The following is a 23,359-nucleotide window of genomic DNA, read 5'->3' on the forward strand; positions in this document are numbered from 1 at the left end:
TAAGAGTGGGGAAAGTGTATCTGATCCTATATATTTTTTCTTTCCTATACGAAAAAATAATACTGAGTGAAGTAATTTTATTCGTGGTGTGATTGACTGAATTTGATCGAACATATAAATTTATAGAATATCTTAATTCGGATAAATATCATCAATAATGAAAAAATTGTTAATTGACATTTCATATGAAATTGTGTGTATTGATTTCGGTGCATTCGGCACCGTTAATTTATTTTTAAAAACTTGAAATTGAATTTATAAATGTAAACAAATTCTTCAAATAGTCACAGATGAACAATAAAAAAGTAGTTGAAAAATAGTTAAATTAAAATGATTTATTTATTAATATGGAGACATTCTACGGAAAACGTGATATCACGTCCAACAGATTAAAATATAAACAAAATTAAATTGTTAAGCGTAGCTAACGCGGTTCTATCCTCTCCTCTATTTTTTTATTATTTTTTTTTATTTATTTTTTTTTATATCTTAAAAAAATAACGAATCGCATACATTCAGCGTTGTGATTGATTGATACTAGATAAAAGCGCTAAATTTCGCATTTTCATATACTTTGAAATATTTTTATTTACAATTGTTAATAATTAACGGTCAATTTTACTAATCATAAAAAAATTACCATTGAAGTTCATTAAAAATAGTACATTTTTCTTATTACCAAAAAAATTAAACCATTTCATTGACTACGTTAGTATATCTTTAGATAGATATACTAACTTTCTCAATACGATCACCTGTTAGAATGTTAGTATCAGACTTAATACATATTTTACTTTTGTGGTGTACAAAAATAAAATATGTACAATTAATTTTTATTTGGATAACATTGAACTAAACTGTACATAAACATGAAGTTTTTATATGTTTAATTATTCAAATTAAAAAATACTATATTTATTGAATATTCGTTTATAGCAGTCCTTCATAATTTATAAATTGCCATTTAAAGTGATTGAAGAGGGCAAAAGGTGTGATTTTTCAAAAAGAATACCTTGGTGCACATTTATTTATGTAACATTTAGATAGTTACATTGCTTACTTCATCTAGCATAATAATTGGAATACAGAAGAAAAAATGTTTTCTATAGTTATTAAAATTCAAAATTTTCAATCATTCGACATCCAATTAACAGTATAGAAAAAGTATTCATTTTAGCATAAATAGTAATTCCACTGATTTATAACGACTGTAATATACGTTTTATATATACATTTTTTTAATTTCTTATAAAAATATAACTGATGACAATTGAAAGTACAATTTAATAAACAACATTATACAAAATCACATTAATTGACAAAAAACTGGAAATTTTTGTTTGTTAGACAGACTTTTTAACATGCCGTGGTACGACTTTTCTTGCACTCTCGACGAAAAACGTGCGCTTAAATGGATGCTTTCCACATGTTTTGAAAAAAAATTGAACCTAACATGTTCAGAAAACAGATTTTCGTCTCGTCTACCTTTTTATCCTTGCTTTACTTCAATAAACCTCACACAAGATAAGAATCTATTGTCCCGCACTAGTACTATTACTATTATCTAATTAAAATCTCTTTTTCGAACATGTTACATAGGTACCGTATTTTTCAAAACAACGTGAGGAAAACGGAGAAAAAAGTTCTTTTTATTATTTTTTTAAATTTCTAGTACCTATTTGATGTATATACTCGTCGACCTAATCTGTACGCAGGACTATTAATTCTACGCATCCCACGTAAATTTACAGAATATGGCAATAACGCTGGAGTTCGTAAATAGATTCCTCGACCTTCTGGTGTCCAACCCCTCATAGTGACTTTTTCATCTGATTTTGCCGTGATCGCTATCCAACCTTTAAATTATATTTACTTATTATGTATCCTAATTTAAATTTAAAATTTTTTAAATTTATATAATTATTTACCAGCACTAGATAACACCACATCAGACACAGATTCTTTATCACCAATTCCAACTGTTTCCATATCTTTTGATTTTAATTCTGGCCACATTTTTAATCGATTTGGATTGTTCACTGGAACAATAAATGCTTCCGATTCAAGTAATCTTCTATAAATAAAGTCAGCATTCTCCACTCGACATATTGTAATTGGTAAAACTAAATTTGCAAATACTGTACACCTGTAGTTCAATACAGTTAATTAATACTTCCTACTACATGAATTTTACAATGTTATATTTGAATGAATACAAATTAGTTACCTTATGAAAGTAGGAACATCTAAAATATCTAATCTTCCTAATCCAGCTATAAATATTGATTGGCCAGGCCAAATACAAAATGTTCTTGGAGAAATCACTTTCTTTGGAAGAGTTTTTAATAATTCATCTGTGGTTAAAAGGTGTAAAATTTGGTCGGGTTGAATGGTACCTGGTGTATCATAAAACCATTTACTATACTTGTATTCATTAGCTGTTTCATCTAAACCAAATTTTTTTATTTCTCTAAGTTCGATAAAATTTTGATTTGGTGATTTCGTAATGGCCTGCTTGATTTCATAGTCTTTTTTGAATGAGTGCGTGATGCGACCTAAGTAAATAAGAATAACTTATTTAGCAATTAAAATTCTTTATATTTTTAAATGATAAAAATGTAATAACTTACTTTGTAGAGTTGTCAGCTCGATGTTTCGAGTTTTTCTATATTGCCTTAACTGATCGCGATCCTCTTCAACTTTCAATTTCCGATCTTCTTGCAGTCTTTTCACTCTAACATACAATCTCCAAGGAGTAGGTCTTAAAATAGGAAATTTCAGTAGGTTTAAGGTTGTTCCTGGCCATTGAGATGTTGTTGCTCTTTGTACAAGATCAACAGCTTGTGATTTACATAAATCTGATTGTAATAAATGATTAAAAAGTGTTGATTTTCCTGTATTAGTGCAGCCCACTAAATAAATGTCACCTAACAAATAAAGTTAATTTTTATTAGCTTTGATTATAGAAAAACTAACTGTGGAAACTGATGGAATATCAATATAAAATGAAATTATTGTTATATAATCTAACATACTCTTGTAATTCCATGTTGCATGCAATTTATTTATCACTTCTTCTATTCCAAATCCAGTTTTGGCTGAAACAAGACCAATATGTTTAATTTTTGACTTCACTATGCCCATTTGGATTAAAGATTCAGTCAAACAATCTTTAACGTGATTTTTAAATTCTGGTCCATCCACTGGTAAGAGATCTATTTTATTTCCTATTACAATTACGTTTCTTTTAGGTCCAATGAGTGATGGCAACTCTGGCCATATACTACATGGAAAATCAGTAAGATCTACTAATAATATGACCAAAGCTTTTGGGTTATCATTTATTTGTTCTAATAACTTTGGATATTCTTTTGGTGAAACTCGTACATCTAAGCAAGTATCATAATTTTTCATAAAATGACATCTTTGACATATAATTGACTTCAAATCAATGTCACAGATGTCTGTAAACAACTCTGATGGTAAATATCCAGGAATAGCAGGATCTTGACAATGTAAAAGTGCTCCACAGCCCCCGCAAGGTATAGAACTAACTGCAATATTTGGATCTGGTGTTCCATATTTCACTTCCTCATCATTCACTATATTTTGTTGCCTTTCATCGTTATATACTTCATAATCTGTCATCCAACTTGAGGGAATTTTTGAACAATCATCTCCTAATCTTAATTTAAATTCCTTAATACTTGCTGCAGTTGGATTTTGAGGTGAATATGATGTAATTTCCAAATATTTTTCATATAGCTTTTTAAATTTTTCATCTAATAAATGTAATTCATTTTCATCTATATTTTTAGAAGTATTTATAATTTTCTTTTCAAATTTATCAGTTTGAGCATAAGGCATGTAAATTGGTTTCTCTTTATCTAATTCTTCTGTATCAGTTTTATGGTCATTGATTTCTTTAATCTGTGATTTTATAAATAAATTTGAACTTTCATTATCTAGATATTTTAAAGCAATACTTAAGGTAAAACTACTCCGATCTAATTCTTGTTTTTCTTTGTCAAATTTATATCGAAGTTTATTTTTTATCCTTATATTTTGTTTATAGCCATATTTCAATTGATTATTTTCTAAATAATCACTGTACAACAGTTTATCTTTTATATTTTTTACTTTTGGATCTATGATATCATTGAAGTCAGTTGTGCTTTTTGAAATCAACTTATTATAAACTTCTTGATTATGATATTTCAATGAAGTGTACAAGTATATTTTCTGTGCTCTTTTGAATTTATATAGTTTTAGAATATTTAGCTGCATTTTTCAAAAATATTTTAAATTAGCATATGAGCAATATGATTACTTGATACAATTTTTGCATATTTTATGAGTACCTGTAATACAAAAATAATGTTCAATGAGCACATTGTAAAATTGTACTTTCAGCATTGGTAATGATTTAACGATCTAACTTGAAAGAAATAAAATAATTTGAAAATTTTACAGCGAAAAATGCTTACAATGTTTATAATTTGTAGAATACTTTGAATCATCTACCCTTTGACATGCATTTTCATGAAAAAATTAATAGTAGAAATTGATTACATTTATGGTAAGTATAGATGTGAGTTGTCGTAACAAAACAATTATTATGATTCAAACGTATAAATATTGTGAATAGCGACGAATATAGACGCTTCTACATTCGTGTTAATACAATCGAGTTTAACGTTTTACATCTGGAAAAGTAAGGTTATATTATGAAAGTGCCGAACACGTGTGTTTCTTAGAATGGCGCGACAATAAAAAATTCAAAAGTGCGTTCCTGAAACGGAAATGATAGTTATTGTAGAGTTATAAAAGTAATAAACTATATATTAATAGTTTGGAGACAAAGCCAAATTCTTTACAGCTATTCTTTTTATACATTTGAAATTGTTACTTATGTATTTATCAACCTATTGTGTAAAATACTAGTGTAGTAACAATTATAGTAGAAGTTTTTCAAATTGGAAAAATCCACGGGCAAAAACTACCAAAAGTCGAAAGAATGGGAAATGTGAAATTTTGCCTCTTTTTGCACTATCTATACATTTTTCGAAATACTATTAATTATTCCATGCAAAATACGTTCACATGCTATCTCAAAATAAAGGAAATAAATCGTACCAATACACACACACGAAAGGATAATTAACTATTAAATAGTGTGCACGACACTTTGGAACTGAAGTAGTTCATTGGTTTACCGAAGGATTATTTCGCTCTTTAACGCTCCATCACTAATATCACGCCGTGCATAATAAGCTACTTCAGTCCTACGTACGTACCGTAATATACTATTTTGATTAATTGAAAGCTAATTTAAATGTGTTAAGGTAGAATATCATATACTGTATAGTATATACATAGCTACGAGAAGATAAAAATAAAAAAATGTAATTATAAGAGACTTTGTAATGATTATTACAACTGTAATTCATTATAATAATTGATCAATAAGTCAGCAACAGAAATATAAACTTTCATAGTTAACGATAAACGACATGTACTGAATCGTACAATCGCCAAAAGTGTAACATTCTAATAGCTATTGCGCCGGAACTGAATGGTCAAACTTTATGATATCTAGCATCGTTTAGTTTGTCAAAAAAGTGGCCTAGTTATTAAAAATGTTATGACAAAAAACCTTCCATGTTCACGCCTTGCCTTATGCCTGAGAACACCAGATAATCAATCGATTTGATACTCTGCACAGGTATGGATTTATTTATGAACTTGGAGTCCTGAAAGTTTAAAGTAACTTGGATGGATTTTGAATTACGATAAAATTATCTGAAACGCATAGAAGGCTGCATGTACATATGACAATTATCAATCGTCACAGGGTATAGTAGAACGACAATTCACTAAAAAACAACGTGCATACAATCAACTTGAGTCAGAAAGAAGAGCCTTGATCAGTATATAGGGAAACAGCTGCACATCTCAAGGCCTTCCGTTGTCAAACGGTCGTGAAAGTGCATCGTAAGAAAAGTAAGGCTTATGAGTCAGTTGGCGTAAACAAAAAGACCTCTCTGGTTTGATCGTGTACGTACACAACGTATATTTTCGGCAAGGACATTGGCATCGAGGCAGCGAGGAGTTGGGTGCGAGTGATGTGTCGTCAATTTACGGCGCATCAACCATCGTCACACGCTAAACGGCGTAGTTTTATTTTTGCGACAACGTCACGGAATACATTAATTCATTAAAAATAATACAATTACAAGCCGTTGATGGTCAGCTTATTTTGTATAGTTTCAATTTTTATTACAACAATAGTGATCTTTATGATTCATAAGTAATTTCGCGCCTTGATATTTAGACGAATCCCAGTGTGGGCATGCTTGCCGATACCGGTGTCTGTAGGGATGAGACTATGAGAGCGACGAAGACAGAATGAACTCGCTGCGTACATGCCCGAGTGCCGCGTCATTTCAGTGTAAGGTTAGAAGTGTTTTGGGATGTGTGTAATTTTCCGCGCTCACGTGAATTTCCGGCGTCATGGAGGATACGGAGAAAGTAAGTTTATGTTGTTTACGATCAATTACACTTGATCTGCTATAAAGAATTGATTGATGACATTCGACAATTTTCTGTCATATTAATGCAAAAGCGCCGTACATATTTACACGTTTAATGTAGTAGTCACCATCTTCGATTACTATGTTTGTTTTGATTTGACATGTGCTTTCTTGGGACAGGTATTTGACATTGTAGTGATATTATTTCCAAATTTCTATAAAGTTGTCGGTCAAGCACATTTTTTGTTTGGCATCTTTAATGTTTAAATGTCATAAGTACATGTCTACTTGGTATAATTTTCATTCTCTTATAAACTTGCAACAAATATTTTGACTTTTTTCAATTTGTCGATTCTGAAAACGCAATGTTCGAAGTTATAATAGTTGCGATGGGTGAAGATATTTCTAGAAGGCATATTTTCGAAACAAATAGTTTTTTTGTCAATAAGACGCGATGTTTTGCATTCATGTCACAGAGCACTATTCAGCGACATGCTTTAATGCGTCGTCATCACACGAGTGAAAAATATCACGTTTATGCGATCATTCGTGCTTGATATTTTCAAAAATGTAGTCGAAGTTCGTCAGTTACCGATTGACGATACACATTGTTTTGTTGGCATTGAAATGGACATCCGCGTCTTGTCACTATAAAATAGATTCTTTATTTGAAACCGAGTAAAAACAGGATATGTTTACTTAGACATGACCCGTTGGTTATATGCATAATTCTCATTATACGTATCCTACACGCAAACAAAATTTTACTGATACTTATTGCTTTAAAGATTCAATTTAAAATCATTTAATAATAGTACATGCTCGATAAATTATCCATCATCTTTGATATTCCGATAGCTCCGCTTTTTTTTAACAGAACGCCAGTTATTCCTATCGTATAATAACGCATATTATGCCTCGACGTATTTTTAAACACCAATGTTTGCGCCAATGAGGCACACTGAAGATAACAAATTGACTTGCCAAGTTCTAATAAATAAAAGAAACCCATGCACCGAAGCAGAGCTTTAAAAGCGTAACTCTGAAATGAGCACACGAGAATCTCATTAAATAACATTGAATTTCAAATAATTGTTATTCAGCAGACCAACAACAAAAATTCTAATATGAATTACATTTGCAGTAGAACTCGTGCAGAGCGAAATTTCACTTGTACCGCAAGCGCTTGCATGCTGCATTTACAAGGAATTTAATAAAAGCGGAATTGCGCACATTCGTATTATTTAAAATTCCTCGCGCGCGCTCTCTCTGAAAAGCTCGCGCGGCAAGGAAAGAGTTTAATTAAAATCTTCGTCAAATAGTAGCATAGTTCCGGAGCCGCAACGTACGCCGAAATGTGGACTGAGTATTTTTTTCATTTTTCCTTTCGCATTGTTCGCTGTGAAGCATCGATACGCACTGACCTCGCTAAAGAGAGAGAGAGAGAGAGCCGTGTTATTGTGGGTACACGCAGCTCCGTGTTCGCTCAGGCGCGAGATGCACCAGGCTTGCGCGCACACAGAGACGTTATTCGGTCTCACCGTTGCACTCGAGGAGTCAAGATAAGGACCAGTGCCCAACGACGGTGCTCTCCTTCGTTTTTCCTACACCTCGCTGCCAATTGTAAGAAGCTGATAAACAGTTCGACGAATTCTCTTTTTGCAAAATAAACTGTTTTTTTTTCTTTTTTTTTTCTTTTTTACAAATAGTCGCTGTACCGTTAGACTTGGGATGTTATCGAGCAAACCGGTAATTTGAGAGAATTACGTTTAATGGATTTGCGCTTGCGATAACGCTCTTAAAATGTCAATTTGTTTTTCGATTCCATTATTTATTACGTTCTTTACACGTATTTTTCTGATTCATACTAGATTCAATCCGATCGACTATATGGTTTAACGTCCACGACTCACGCTTTAATCAAGTTAGTATATTAGCAGTTTTAATTCGATTATCTGAATCGAAAATCAAAGTACGCGTATAGCTTCCATAAAAAAAAATCTGATAATTGATGGTTGTTGTTTCGTACAGTGGATCGGAAACGGAAGTGCGTGTTGTTGTTTTTCTTTTCTTCTCCGCTGAGTAGACAACAAAGCTACACCCTCAGGAAAAACGCAAGCCCTGGCGGCTCGTAACAATTCGTTACGCTTTGCGCCAAGACCGCGAACAGTTGCAGTAAAGGGGCCCTTCATCTCTGCCGCTCTCCAATCGCTCGGGGAATTCCTTACAGTGTCGGCGTACACACTTTACGCGGAGTGCATACACTCGGTTATAGTTGCAGCTTCAGTCGTGCACTGGATGTTTCTACTCTTGAACGAATCAATAACCGGCGAGCAAAAAATCTCGCGTTGTAGTGATTTTTAATGATAACGGCTTTGGGAGGCTTCGCATTTTATCGTTTCATTTGAGTAACGGATAACCAATTAAATTGCAAGTTGTATTGTTTTACTCGTTGCAAATGTCCGCGAATTTCACGTTCTAAGTAGACGCCTTCAATTACCTGTCGTCTACTTTCATATATATATATGTATCCTTATAACGAATGAAACGTTAACCCAATGTATGATTAGCTTTCTATCTTAAAAGTATGGGCATTAGTTTATAGGCTGTCGGAAACAAAATTTGAATGGAATATCTGTTTTATGTAAATGGATGGTTATAGACTCGTGGGCTACTTTGATCACTTAGTCAGCAGGCCTTAATAGCATATGTCAATCTGATTATAATAAAATTAACTTTCGCGTTAGAATGAATGCCAATGCATTAATGATCACATCAACTTTCGCATTCGATAACATTTCATATCTTCAATCTTTGATTTGTCTAGTAGAAAAGAACAACTTTAATTACCTGTTATTAAATAAATTTTAAGTGAAAACAAATATTTTTTTTCATGATAGTTTGTGAGACTTTGTCGTAATCATTTTCAAATATACGATACGGATAATTATGAAATTGTTAATTAATAAAAAGTATCAATCGACAAGAGACTATAGTTATAATGGAACTTAATTTTAGTATAGAAAGTATTTTTATATGAGACATTCAAGTGGGAAGTTAGTAGCAGCTCTGATAGTTTGTCTAACGTGAAGTAGGTATGTGCTTATAATGTGATGAAAACATTGTGAGAAAATCATACTCAACATTGTACACTCATTTGAAATTAATGGATATGTCGGACATTAAAAAGTTTGAAAAAGTATTTATAAAAATTGTAACTTCATCAAAGAGAGTATAACTTTTCGAAAGGAAATTGCTGGAAACTAAACCCTCGGATGTTTTTTTATTTAACATATAGATTAAAATATTACAAAATTACATACACCATTGGTAAAGGTAATTGATTTAGCATAAAATCCATGAAATATTACATTAATCTAATGTATGCGTATTTATTAATAGCTCACGTGCTAACAAAACTTATTGTATGACTTTTTCACAAGGCCCACAAGAGAAAAAAAACAAACGATTTGATTAAAGGCGCTATTTTTCTGTTGGACAGTGGCGCAATCTATAAAGGCGATGCGTCATGCGATGGATAAGGTGGCGCGTAATTTAAAATTAGCATACATTGCAAGTACGCGCAAAACACTTTGCGCTCGGACAAACAAGACCAAAATAACTGAGTTAAAAGCACGCCTCGATAACAACAGCTAATTAAAAGCAAGCACATACTCGCGTGATTCCACGCGACTGAACTTAGATAGAAATAGCATGTTTTCACTCGTCCACAGAAAAGAAGAAGGAGAAGAAAAACAGAGAGAGAATTAGAAGACTGCGTAGCAGCTATTGTCGTGTACGTATAGTAAGTATACTGTTTCCCGGCATAAATAGCTCAATTCCATTCCCGGCGACGATCGACATCTACGTTCCAGATGAGCGCTCTCATAATGAAAATCGAACCGCCCGCCACGGAAGTACTGCGCACTTGTCACACGGATACATCGCCAGGGGCAAGTGTGCGTGACCGAATCTATAAAGGAAGTCACTTTCGCGTAGCGCGTGCTGTAATAATGCACGTGTACGGGGGCAAAGAGGAGCGGCTGTTTTTCGGCTGCGGCCAGGCCGCGCGAAAGCTAACTGCGCAATTACGCCGCAGGTAGCCGGGGCCAATGGAGCGCGCCAGCCTGCCGGCCGGCGTTTCACGGAGCGCTCGACTCCTCGTCGGGCCGCGCTCTCTCTCCCTCGTTCGCTGCTTCTCTGCGCCAGTGCGTCCCTCTGGATTCGCACGCACACACACACACGTGCGTGAACGCCCACCCGCGCGCGCACGTGCCGCATCGAGTCGTCTGGCTGCTGAATTTCCTCGAAAGACGAACGCGATATATTTTTGTTGTCTTTCTGCCGCGCGCACGTCTCGACGCGAACTCGGTCGCGCGCACGCGCAAAATTTATCCCATCGTCGCACTGGCCTACAGCTTCGAGCGAGTACACTCGAGCCAGCGCGTCACCAGATCAAAAGGTCGTCCGACTTATGGTGCGCTTTTCGCGCTGGTTGTCAGGCCGTTGATAATAATCATTGCTTTTTTTCATTAAGGATAGAGTTATTTGAACGAATGGGAGAGTTTGACGTTAATGAAGCCGTGAATTCGTACGAATTCTGCTTGTTCATTTTTTACTGCCACAGAAATAGACCTGTCTCGACGTTATATAATCCGAGTTGCTGTTCTTCGCTGATTAATATTTCTTTTTTTTACACTAAACGATTGGTTGGAAAGAGAATATTAATGGTTGCAGCGTCGGCAATAAAAAGCAACTCTACAACTGCAACAAAAAGAAAGTTTTTTTTCGTAACGATATAGAATCGCACGAAGATGTCAGTCTTGGTGACAGTTAACACTCACATAATCGATTGATTGTTCGTCTGACGGTAGACACGTCAGTCGATCTACAAGTCGAGCGACATTGGAAAAAAGGCAATAGAAAATGTTGTTCAAGAATCCATTCGACAATGAGTTTTTATCTCGCTCGCAGCCGTATACTTGGAATTAACCTTGCGAACAATAGCACTTACCTACATCAACATTCCACTTCAATTCAGTCAAAGCAAGGCTTTCCGTGAAATCACATGTGCAGACAGGTCGCCGAGCTTTTTCAAAATAGCGTACTTTGCATAACGCCATTAAAATCTTCGCAATCGAATTTCCTTCGAGAGGCTACTCGGAATAATGGAGTCGATATAGCTTTGAATAGCGGGGCGCATTATCCGGATAGCCGCGGAGAATGCATAATGCAGGGCGCGCGAGTTCTCGGGCTACCCGGGAACGAACGGCAATATTATGGAAGCAATGACGAGAGAGCATTTGCAATTGGATGCGTCGCCGACGCGTCCGCGGAGCACGGTATACGAGCGCCCCGGGTGTAACTAGAAGCGGTCCGCTTATATATTTGGGTCAAGGTCAGTCCGACGGGAAGTTTGCGCCTTTTCGCACGTAATCTTCGTACTCGTTGTTCTCCACATTCGCGCCGATCGCTCGTCCACTTACGGCGCTCTATTTCCGGATGCGTACTTTGAGAGATAGAGCTCGCGCAATTGCCCGATCGACCCGCGTGAGCAAACGTTTATTTTAATTATATATGGACGATGGAAATTAAAGAGCTTTCGCGACTCGCTGATCGGTTGTACGAGGAAGTTTATGTCGTAATTTTTTTTTTTCGGCTGCGTGCGTGGCGGTGCATTTTTTCCCCGTTTTTTTTCTTGTTTTTTTTTTACAGCAAGCAACATTTTTACCGATGCCGCAATTAACTTTCGTACCTAAATGAAAAACCTTGCTTTTTTTATCGCGCCGCACGCAGCAAGGACGCCTGCTGTGGATTTTCAATCTCTTGACTCATTTTCATCGTTTATTTCTCATTCCATCGAGGTGCCGTACGTATGATGCACGCAGCCAATTTGTTCGGTGTGAAAATAAGAAGCTTTTTTTCATTTCTTGGGTGCGATCGCATTGTCGTTCTACGCAGCTGCGCAATTTTATTTAACATTGAGAATTTCAGGCGATTGAAAACGTCAAGTAACCTTGCAAATGTCATTCACCGTAGCGGATACCTATTTTTCTTCTTTAGGCTAAGAAGCTGTAGAGGTCGCAGGATGCGCGTCGTGACGAACGAAAGTGGGAAAGAAACGTTGCTCGTTACGAAATCGCCCGGGCAATCCAATCGTCAATTCCGTGATAGTTCGACGCCGCGACACCGCCCCGAAGCACCTGTCTCTGTCCTTTTCCGCGGGTCGTCTCTCTTCGTTCTCCGTCGACGCTTGCGCAAATCGCTTAGTGCGTCGTAACAACCACCCCGAGCATCACTGTACTCGCTCTCTGCCCGGCTAGATAGGAGGAGACTCCGTGTCGTCGGTTTCTCACTCTCTTCTTTTTTTTTTTTCTTCTTTACAAAACATGCCACTCGCGGTATTCGTATGGATGTTATCGAGAATGTGGGCGCGCTAGCAGAGTCAATATGATTTCAGCAGGCGAATCACGGTATAGAGGACCGAGCCGTGCAGCGCGTGTGGAACGACAACGCTTTTCGTTTTTTTTTTTTTTTTTTTCTTTTTTTATACACGTATACTCGATTAACGCGAGAACGAGCTGTGTTTTGCCTTTGTAATGCTTTTGTTTTTTTTTTTTTTTTTTTTCAGTTCATTCTCTTCCGGTCGCTCTTTCTTTTTGCGGAGATAAGCTCGTTCTGTGGGTGGCTGTGCAATTGCGAAACGTTCGAAAAAGTAATTGAACTTTGCGCAAAAGCGTTTTCGCACAGATAAAGAAAAAAACACCCACACGCGCGCGCACGATTCTCTGATATTTGCTCGTTAAATTGAATTGCAGCGTTTTGAAGCTGTGAGATAACAATTTTTGATGAGAAGCCAATGAATACATAGCTCTATAAAAAGATGACGGGAATAAGAAGAAGCTGCTCCAGATGAAACTGTTTGGCACATAAATTGTATTTTTATCTCAACGGTGTTGCGAAAAAAAGGAATAAGAAAAAAGAGAACTGCATTTCAAGTTGAAAGACCACACGAAGCCACTCACGTTTGTTACCATTTCTTCGAGAATCACCTTAGTTTTTGAACGCTACAGGACACTTTTACGCCATTTTTTCCCATCCGAACACAATTCGCAAATATTCGCCCTTGTGTTGTCAGTCAAAGGAATGCAAAGGAGAGATTTTGGCACGATGCTCGAGCTAAACTTTTAGCTAACATGGCGTCTTGTCCAGATAACGAACACTACGTACGCGACTCATTAAACTCGGAAAACTTCGGGCACTTGAGCTATGCTACCGAAGTCGTGGTATATAGGTATACAGAGGGAGGGAGAGAGAGAGAGAGAGCGCTACGCTTCTGCTGATCTCGCGGGGCGACAGTCCAGGAGAGAGTGTGCTGAAGAGCACGTAGACAGCAAGCGCGAACCTTCGAACTTGTTTACTAGCGCGCAGCTCAGGCCCGTAAGCACGGAACGCCAGAAAAAAAAAACAAGGGACGCTTCTTAACAAAATCAGGGAAACAGATTGCGTCCGACTGGCGTGTGTTATAATGACTGTCTGTGAGAATGGCTCCGAGCGATTTTCTCAGTGCGCAAGGAAGGAGATGGCTCAAGGCCGCGCTGAGAGAAGCCATTCTTCGGGCGACCGTCGCCTCGTTCTTCTACACGCGGATCCACTGACTTGACCGGCTTAGGGACGCGTATACGACCTTACACGTTCGGACGCCTAATCGAATAGGGTTACGCGAGCCTCCGCTTCTTCCTCGCGAAGCTCACCTGCCAATTTTTCAATTGGATGCTCGACTTACTCGACGCGAGGTCGTGAACGAGCTGTCGCGTCCCTCGCGCATTTAGCTTTGCGTTTCGTCGTCCGGCCTCCCTGTGATCGTGCGAAAAGTCAAGTGGCCAAAAATCACTTGGCCAGCTGCGTTCGCGTTCGATCGCCGCCGCTCGATCGTCTGAATTTTGCGCGGGTGGCAGCAGGAGTATTCGAATGCCACGCCGCGCCGAGTTTTTTTGGCCGCGCGTTGTAGGCTTTCGTGCAAAGCTGGTCGGACCGCTGCTCCGAAACAGCTCGTCGCGGCTCGCGAGCGCATTTTCCAACCAATTGCCCCTCTGGTCGTTTGCTCGACCACGAGCTCGCGACTCGGCCGAGCCCAGATCGCAAGCAGCGGCGACAATGTTCGAGCGCGAGTTCTGTTTCGCCGGGCGTCGTCCGCAGCCCGGCTGAAAATAAGCGCGGCGCGCCGTCGATCGACCGATCGCTCCACGCCCGGCGGCACAGCGTCGCTTCGCGAATATTCTGCCTGCGGCGTGCGTCGCGCGAAGGCCGTAGGCGAACAGTCGACGGCCGAGCACGCGACATCTGCCGGCGCTCTTGAACGAACGAGTGCGCGCCCGCGTCGTCGCCGCACACGTGCGTCGTGCGCATCAGCGCGAGAACCGAGTCGACCAGAGCTGCCGCCTGCTCTCTTCCCTCGACTCGGCTCTGATCCTCGATTTTCTCCGTCCGTGGTGTGGATTAAGGCAGACGGAAGCAGCGAGCTTTAAATACTCGTTTTCAACCCTCGCCGGCATCACTTGCATTATTGTTAACGAGCGCCGAGTGTGCGGCTCGTCCACCACCTCGGTACGGTTTCGATGAGCGACGTAGTCGATGCATCTTTTTTTTTTGGCTGTCCGCGCAACATTATCGTCGCGAGTGTCTCGCTCCACTAAACGTCCGCCCGATTTTACGTCCAATCGAAGCGTAACATCGACAGCCCGCGCGTCTATTTCCGTCGTCGTGAGATTGCGAGCTGTTCGTCCGCGTGAAGTCGAAATGCAGCGAAAAATAATAATAATAAAAATGAGACGGCGAGCCAGAATATGGAGAAAGGCGCGCGCATCGTTAGAAAAGGAAGTCGCCGACGACGAGAGAGTTTGCGCATGGAGGAAGTCGCGGACGGATTGCGCCTCGAGCTACTCCGCGCGGGTTTCTTTTTATTGCTAGCGCAAATCACCTGTGCACTGCCTATCTTGATTATTCGGTTGTAAAAACCTATACATACGAAACAGGAGTCCTCGCTGATTTTCCCAGCGAAGATTTACGTTAGAAAGCTGCGTCGCTACTAATTGAACGAAAATGCCGCGGGAGGGGCTTTCTAGCAATGATTTTTATAATTTCTTTCGCGATTCGCTTACGTAAGCCGGCAACTAGCGCGATTCCACGTGCTGAATTGAACGGGCGTGGAAGAAAAATTTTTCCTCTGCCGCCGCATTATGCATTCATATTTTAACGATCGGCTAAGCTGGTCGAATCAATATTCAGGAGAGAAAAAACGGAGATCTCGATGCCGATGAATAATTCACGAGTGTCTTTGCTGTATAAGTACATCTAATTGGTTGTTCGTTTCGCACTGAAAGTCAAAATTACGCCGACTTTCCCGTTCAGAAGTGGAACCGCAGTTCTAGCGAAATGCAGAGCTGTTGCATTTCCCACGCGTTAATTTGTACAGCATCACGCGAACTTTACGAGGAATCAACTCGGCAAACGGTAGACTGGCATTACTCGCACGAGCGTACGATTGACGTGTCGTTGACTCGCCGTTAACCGCTTCTCGGTTTATCCGCGCGAGCGAAGCTCTCGACGGCAGCTTGCAAGCGCGAAGCTCGCTGCAGTCCGCGCGCGGTGTTATCGTTGGGCTTGCAAGCGAGGTAATAAAATAGCGAGCCTCCGAGCTTATCGCGCGTCGCGCTGCGGATTCTGACGTCGCGTTCACACGGCCTTCGGCTCGCGCCGCGCAAATGCGCGCGAAGGACCGTAGGGGCTTACGCTCTCGTGCCCCGGATTCCTCGCTCCTACGCGTATCGTTTGATCGGCGGCGTGGCGCGCCGGCCCTTCCTCGGTTCTCCGACGGCCCACTTGTCGTTTTTAACGCGCGCCTTTTCGTCGAGCCACTTCGATGCTGCTAGCGCTGCTCGTCAACGTGTACGCGTGTCGAGAGTATCGATTTCGCTGCCTTAAAAATAGACGCGGCGAGAATGCACATTTCGTTGATAATGCCGCTGCCGTTGGTTCGGTAAATCTGATGGGATCGTGCGCGCGAGCACGTCGTTCAATTAACAGCCATGTTTATTCGATCGATATGACTGTTTGCACCAGAGATTAGCAGCTTTGTTTGAAACATTCTAGTTATAAGTATTCCTTTTTTTATGATTTTCACACGGGGTGCAGTGTCGTTATAAAAATTAAAAAAGAAATGAGCCAGCTGTAGCTGCAAGTCACGCGGAGCCCTTCTTCACTCGATTAAGTTTACGTAAAGGTCTTTTACACGCGACTTTCAAGTTACATCTCAGTCGCATTGCATCACAGCCAGTCAGATATATAATCTCTTCCTCTCGCGACTCGTTTTCGCAATCAGTCCAGCTGCTGCAGTCGCTCGGTGCTCTCTTTTTTAAAATTAAATTAAGTGTAACTTGTCTAATCATCGCTAACATTACACGTTTTGCCCTTGTCTACGTAACGCATTACTCCGTGATACCGTCTTGCTGCTAAAGTTTAAGTATCAATTTCAATAAGAAATACAATGAAAGATATCGATGTTCTTAGAGTTCATGCATTGCGACTTAATTTGAAAACCTCTCTCGCCGCCGGGTGATTTAAGATGCCCTTGTTGAACCTGTACAATGCTGTCAAAATGTCGGGGCGAGGGGAGGGGGGGGGGGGGCAGCGAAGAGGTAAGCTTGGAGTGACGCGCCCGCGCGAACATAAAGACGCGTGGTTTGTTTGCGTCGTCGTCGCGCTGTCGATTCCAAGCGAGTTTTGTTGTGTATTTTTGGGCGCGCCAAGGCGCACTTCCGGCAAAGGAAACAGATCGATGCGCATTTGCCCGTCACGGCCGACTGCGCGCTTCGCCACGCGTGCGCCTCCCGTCGGCCAAAAAAAAAAGGCGACTTCGTATATTTAACGAGCCGCTTAATTAGTCGTCCGCTCTTGCCAGCCACCACTTATCGCTCGAGCGCATTATGTGCAAGCGCTAGACTTCGGATTTATGTTTCTCCGTTCCCATTCGCAGCGAAACGTCAAATGGAAATCTGTTCGGCACGATTCAAAATTAATCCTCCTCGGCACGTCCGTCGTTAAAAATAGGCGAAAGCTCGCGCGAGCAGACTTCAGACTCTAGAACTCGTTTGCAAATCCTTCAATTTTCTAGCAGCAAGCAACTATGCATACGTAGATACGATAATTTGGATAGCGAACTTAGCTGCATTCTTGGCAACTTCAGAATTGGTGCTTCATACTTGAATACTTGATACTCCCCACACATAAATACTTGATTATTGCTAGAAAATTTTAGATACGAAAAAAGTCTCTAGTTTCTATAGCCTACACTCGCATGTGGTTTCACTCTTTTTAAAAGCTGTGTAGAGAAAAAAGGGAGATGTTACTACTGCATTAAGATCATAAAAAACGATTACTCGCAAACAAATAATCGATGGTAAATATACAAATGTGTTATTACTGCTGATATTATTATTATTATTATGATTATTGTTATTATACAAAATGGTTTCGGGTTATGAAACCTACAAAATCACTTGCAGCGATACATGCAAAATCTATACGCAAATTAGCTTAACTAATTACATAAAACTTACAATAATTCTAAACTATAACTAATAGTAATGAGAAACCATGAGAACAGTAACATAAGACAATAACTTTTTTTTTTCACTTGAGTTAATTTCTTGAATGGTAATACTGTGCATATACGCTATTTTATGCTTCTCCTATCAGCAGAGTGAGAATTTTTCTGTAATATTACTAGAATGAACTTTGAATGAAAAATGTTTGTGTAAATATTTTAGTTTGTTGGAAATTTACGTTATTCACAACTTGCGGGATTTTGAATTTGAAAAATCCTTTTTTAATCCATTTAAACGTGATTGCTGTCACCATTAATCATTTGATTACAAGTTATTGCATCTGCACAAAGATGTATATTTTCATCCATTTACACAATTTTATATCAGTGGAAAGTTGGAGTCTTGACAGCTGAAATGAAATAAAATAAAAGCAGATACCATTGAACATGTATGTGATTTTGTTACAGAAGTCAATCAAACCAGCCAAAAATAGTTGATATCATAAACTCAATTTGCTTCTATTATGAAAGATCATATTGACATTATCTCAGTTGAAACTGGCTGTTCTCTCCAAGCAGCGTGAGCTCTTTTCTATTTTTAACCGATCAGAGTATTTCAGTGAAACCAAAATGGTTCATTCGCAATCCAAATGGAAAAGTTGGCTCGCGGCAAAGGAGAATATAAATCTACAAAACGTACACGACGGGCATCAAGACTTGACTGACATCCGCAGACGGAAGAACGCTTGATTAGTGGCAGTTAATGCGTGGAGACCGGCCATTGTATGGAGGATCTCGCAGCCGACACGCTCATGTCGCGAAAGTCATCGGTTAGAACGATTGTCACGACTGTCTGGCCTGTGAATATGCAAGCGGCGCGACGGACGAAAGTGTCGGACAATGCGCGCGAGGCAATTAACGCTCGTACACATCGACATTGTCAACAATGGATAAGGGGCAGCGGCAATGTTTTAATGTGTTTATTCCATCGCTAATTGACAGCTGTTGCACCGGGCGCGCAGTGGGCTTGGCCATCGAAGATATCCGCTGGGTCTTGCGGAGTAGCGCTGATCGCTCGTGGATTGTGCGCACACGGCCGGCCCGCTCGCCTTCGGTCGAGTCGAAAAGCGAGGAAGCTTTCTCGCTGCACCGCGAGCTGCGCGCGGAGCCCCCAAGGAAATCAGTCGGAAAGGCAAAAAAACAGAAAAAGCGGACGAGCACGAAACTATTAACCGACTGACCCACATGTGCGACGTGCAGGCGGCGCGCATCAATTTGCGGCCGAAACCAGTTTGCCAAGGGCCATTCCGAAAGTCCCTGCCGCACAAGGCGATCGCGATCACGCGTACGAGGGCGCATCTGGCCCTGCTGGGCCGTCCCCTCGTGTGCTCGCCCTCAAGGTCGCGCGGCTCTCCGGAGGAGACGGACCACAAATTCGGACCCGATTCCGAGCGCTGCCCCTCCTATTGTGACGCTCGAGGCTCACCTGTTATTGCTGCCTTCGCGTCGACCGCCAAACATCCTTGCGTTTCTTCTTTGTTTCGGCGTCGTCGCGCACTGCTTTAAATGGCGACGATTCTCCGATCGATATATATTTCGTTTGCTCGCAAGCGACCGGTTCTCGCCAAGCTAGTACTCGTCGCTCGAGGCACGCAACTGTTTGTCGGTTAGCGCGTATCAAGGCTCGCCGCCGAGTCAGCTTTCGGAAAGCTGCGCAAAATAGGTGTTCAATGGCTTGCGGCGTAATTTTTCGATCCTCGACTCGCTTGCGCTTGCGCGAATTATGCGAATCCCGTAAGCGTCGCAAGGCTCACTGCGCGAGGCGATTTGATTTTTCTGGGCACGCGCCAACTGCACATAAAGCTTCTAATAAAAGGATGTTCATTTGAGCGGCTAAGCTTACGTCTGCGAAAGGATATACCGTGTGTTTGTTTCGAGCTTGCGAAATCTTTCGCTCGACACTTGTTTTTGGTGGTTGCCCGCATAAAAATCAAAAATAACAAATTGAAATCCGTGAGAGAAAAAAAGAGATTAGAGAGAATGATATTATTCAGGCAATCGCTGAATCCATAAGAGTTGCTGGACGTGGTCTGACGCTGCAGTTTCCAGACGATATAATACATTCACGTAACCCGAATAGCTCGTCTATTTATACATCTGCGATGGAAATTGACGCGCGTTGCTTCGTCAAGCATTAATCGACAATTGGATTCCATTTAGATATGCAAATTATTCTTGCTCGTTATACGTGGAATCGCACGTGGAAATGAACGAAAGCAGGCGCAACGAGCGTTCTCCTGGTCGACTAAATGCCAATCGAAACTTGCGCAAGCGAAAAAGGCTCTGCAAAGCGCGGGCACGCACTGCTCGTTGGGACAGGAGAGCTTTTATCGCGAGAGAGAAAACAAAAGAAAACAAAACAATAAATTTATCCTCGCCTAGTATCAGCGGATTAATCGCGCTCGAGCAGACGGCGCAAAAACACCGGCCGGCCGGCCGGCCGGCTTTCGGCATTTTTCTCGGCACGTGTTGGCTTTTGCGCAGCAGCGAATAGCGCGCGTGGCCACTTATCTCCGAAAGTCAGTCCGCCAAGATCGCGTGTGCGCCGAGAGCGAGCGAGGGAGTGGCGCGCCTCGGCCGAGCAAAGGCGATGAGCTTGTGCTTCTTACGTAACAGCCCTCTGCTGCTCTGCCAATTTTGCCGAATGCTTACGAAACCGTTCCTTTTGCTCTAATGTACATTTTTTTCTCTTTCTCTCTTATCGTGCTCTTTCGTTTTGGGCTATTGGGCAGAATACAATTCGACGTGTATTTTCAGACGCGTGCCTTCGTCGGCATAAAGTGCTTGTGCACAAAAACGCATTAACTGCAGCAGAGCATGCGAACAAGTTGATCGGCAGATCGGCAGATCGGCAGAGCAAAAAACTGATATGCTTGGTTTCTACACGCAAGGCGAAGAAACTAATTCTTTTAGCGTGCGAAAGTAGCTAAGCTGCGTATCTTTCCAGTGTCACCGTTTATATTCACATTCTTTTATTTAACTATTATTTGTTAAAGATATGACTTCTAAAATAAAACTGATTTATTGTCATAGGATAAACTCCTTATGAATCAAGTAAGGGATCTTATTTTTATGAGGATTCTTACTTATTATTGCTATAAATGTGTCGTCGATCGCTGTTTACTAATAAGACGTACGACATTATCTGCGTAACTAATTTCGCGAGTCAACCTTGTAAAAAAATCATTCGATGATTAAAAATAACAGCGTCTCTGCCGAGTATCAACGTCATTTAAGAGATAAAAGCTTTTCAAAGCACCGATAACGCGCAACGTTTTTGATTGCAAAACATGCATTGTTTTGAAAATATGCAGACACTATTTGCTCCAATTTTTCTGTTTCCGCGCAAAAACTAAACGTATTTTTTACCGGTGCTAGTGTTTCATCAATTCCTTCGCTATCTAGTATTATTTTAGAAATGTATTGTTATTCGCCAACAAAGTGCGCAAAACAGATATAACCCAAAAGAATTTCAACTAAAGCAGGAAAATTGCTATTTGAACGATTATTTATCAAAGAAATATTTAAGAAAGAAATATTGTCGAAAAGAAAGTGTCGCAACTAATTACTTCTTTGAATACTTTTCAAACTAAAATAAGTATGCATCAATCACGTTCTTGATACGATACACGATTTGCAATTCTACGTTATTTGTCTTGATCACCATATATGCAAATGACAAGCACAAATAACGATTTTTATGACAATAAACGAAAGTTTTTATTACTTTTTTTTTTATTCTGAACGGACATATAAATAAGCGTCGGTGGTTCTCTCCTTATTACAAGCAGAACAAAAAAAACATCTTTCCTCCGGATCGACACGCATACAAATTTCTATGTCCAACACACGATAGCCAAACAAAACTGGTTTAGTCGCTCTCGAGTAGATAGAAATGAAGAATAGCAAAAGAAAAAACAAAAAGAAGGTAGTTAGCATGGCCGCGCGGGACGTGTGTGTATAAACCGTAAGCGTCGAGATTAACTTGCACGTGTGATAAGTGTAGGAAGTTTGAATATATACATACGGCAATGATCGATCTGCTTTCCTAACTTAAGCGTTAGACTTGTTTGAGAGTGACGAGCCGGAAAGGAAAAAAAGCTGAAATAAGCTCTGCACGATTATTAACTTTCTTGCGCCTCTCTCGATGCACTTTCACCGCGCGAAACTCTCGCAGCTGCAATAAATAGCTATTACAATCGGCTATAGCTTCCCACACTCTTTATATGTCATGTCGTGTTATGTCGGCTCGCACCTCTTTGATATTCGATGCTCGGCTGAGCTTTATAACTTACGTAAAAGCTACGAGATCGTATAGATCTTCCTAGCCTAATTGATTTCTATGGTCAAGCCTTACACCTCGAACTTGGTCGATGATCGTGACGAGAAATCGTCGTTTTGCAATTCACCAGCTGAATACATCAAATTTCAAAGTGACGCTGTGCACGTTCAATTGTATAAGCTGCGCCAGTTCACAACACATTATTAGAGATTTTGTCTGTACTAGATGGACGATAATAAATTAATTTACGATATCGCGCGAGAGCAGGCAGAAAGTGTCCATTGTTTTTCAAGTATACATTTTGCGATTGACACGTAATTTAGAACGCATTACGCCCGCGGCTCCCTTCCTCGTACGCGATGTGTGTTGGATTATCAAATAGAAAAGAAAGTACAAGTAAATGAAATTTCACTATTCCCATATTAAGAATAGGGCTATAACGACGCCATGATTCAATTCTAAATCAATTATCCGCCATCGCGATAAGCTGCTCATAGACAATGGTTAGGTTCAGGAAATTTCCAAACAGATTTTTGGATCTGCACAGAAAGAAGTAGGAGGCATTGTAGTTGCAAAAGTCTAAAAGAGCTATTATAAATATTGGAATTGTATAACTGTTCGTGGAAAATACTAACGATCGGCTCTCTGGCTCTCCCCTTGTCTCGGAGATTTATCTGGCTAGTTGCGAATAAATTTTCGCAGCAAAAGAGCTGAAGCTGTACTAGCGCGAATTGAAACAATATGCATTCCGCAAAGTGCAAAGTAAAGCCCGTCACATTTATCTCGCTAGAATCAAATCGTGATAAATTAGCGATACACGCAGTATGCAGCCGTCATTTCTATACATCTGCATAATACATCCTTTCGTTCTCTCATATT

At 40.1% G+C, this 23,359-nt stretch overlaps 2 protein-coding genes and 1 long non-coding RNA gene across 5 annotated transcripts in view; 1 reads left to right on the forward strand and 2 right to left on the reverse strand.

Moving 5' to 3' along the window:
* Positions 1 to 933: 933 nt before the first annotated feature.
* On the reverse strand, positions 934 to 18,186 carry LOC131666160 (nitric oxide-associated protein 1). 3 transcript variants are annotated; one of them, XM_058938588.1, is made up of 6 exons: positions 18,152 to 18,186; positions 3,036 to 4,361; positions 2,631 to 2,927; positions 2,228 to 2,555; positions 1,929 to 2,146; positions 934 to 1,856 (listed from the first exon to the last, which is right to left on the reverse strand). In XM_058938588.1, the coding sequence occupies exons 2-6, from the start codon at positions 4,285 to 4,287 to the stop codon at positions 1,669 to 1,671; spliced, it is 2,283 nt and encodes a 760-aa protein (XP_058794571.1). In that variant the 5' UTR covers positions 4,288 to 4,361; positions 18,152 to 18,186; the 3' UTR covers positions 934 to 1,668. The 3 variants fall into 3 exon arrangements, with proteins under 3 accessions (XP_058794571.1, XP_058794563.1, XP_058794555.1); XM_058938580.1 differs by lacking the exon at positions 18,152 to 18,186 and adding an exon at positions 4,573 to 4,697; XM_058938572.1 differs by lacking the exon at positions 18,152 to 18,186 and adding an exon at positions 4,488 to 4,696.
* Positions 6,374 to 23,359, forward strand: part of LOC131666179 (MAP kinase-interacting serine/threonine-protein kinase 1) — a 53,946-nt gene continuing 36,960 nt past the window's right edge. The window contains exon 1 of the mRNA XM_058938601.1: positions 6,374 to 6,531. Coding sequence (XP_058794584.1) covers positions 6,514 to 6,531 — 18 coding nt within the window. The 5' untranslated portion in view covers positions 6,374 to 6,513. The remainder of the gene's footprint in view (positions 6,532 to 23,359) is intronic.
* On the reverse strand, positions 18,196 to 19,814 carry LOC131666184 (uncharacterized). The gene is made up of 3 exons (XR_009302079.1): positions 19,625 to 19,814; positions 18,378 to 18,548; positions 18,196 to 18,306 (listed from the first exon to the last, which is right to left on the reverse strand). It is a non-coding gene; the product is annotated as an uncharacterized LOC131666184 (long non-coding RNA).

This window comes from Phymastichus coffea, unplaced genomic scaffold, assembly GCF_024137745.1.
Source record: "Phymastichus coffea isolate CEN01 unplaced genomic scaffold, Cenicafe_Pcof_1.1 PCOF00003, whole genome shotgun sequence".
In the NCBI taxonomy this organism is placed as follows: domain Eukaryota; kingdom Metazoa; phylum Arthropoda; class Insecta; order Hymenoptera; family Eulophidae; genus Phymastichus; species Phymastichus coffea.

Excerpts from the sequence above, each read along its gene's own strand:
- LOC131666160 (XM_058938588.1), bottom strand. The coding sequence starts at position 4,287 with ATGCAGCTAAATATTCTAAAACTATATAAATTCAAAAGAGCACAGAAA. Across the intron at positions 2,147-2,227 it reads GATGTTCCTACTTTCATAAG|GTGTACAGTATTTGCAAATT; the intron begins GTAACTAATTTG and ends ATTGAACTACAG. Across the intron at positions 1,857-1,928 it reads TGTGGTGTTATCTAGTGCTG|GTTGGATAGCGATCACGGCA; the intron begins GTAAATAATTAT and ends TATAATTTAAAG.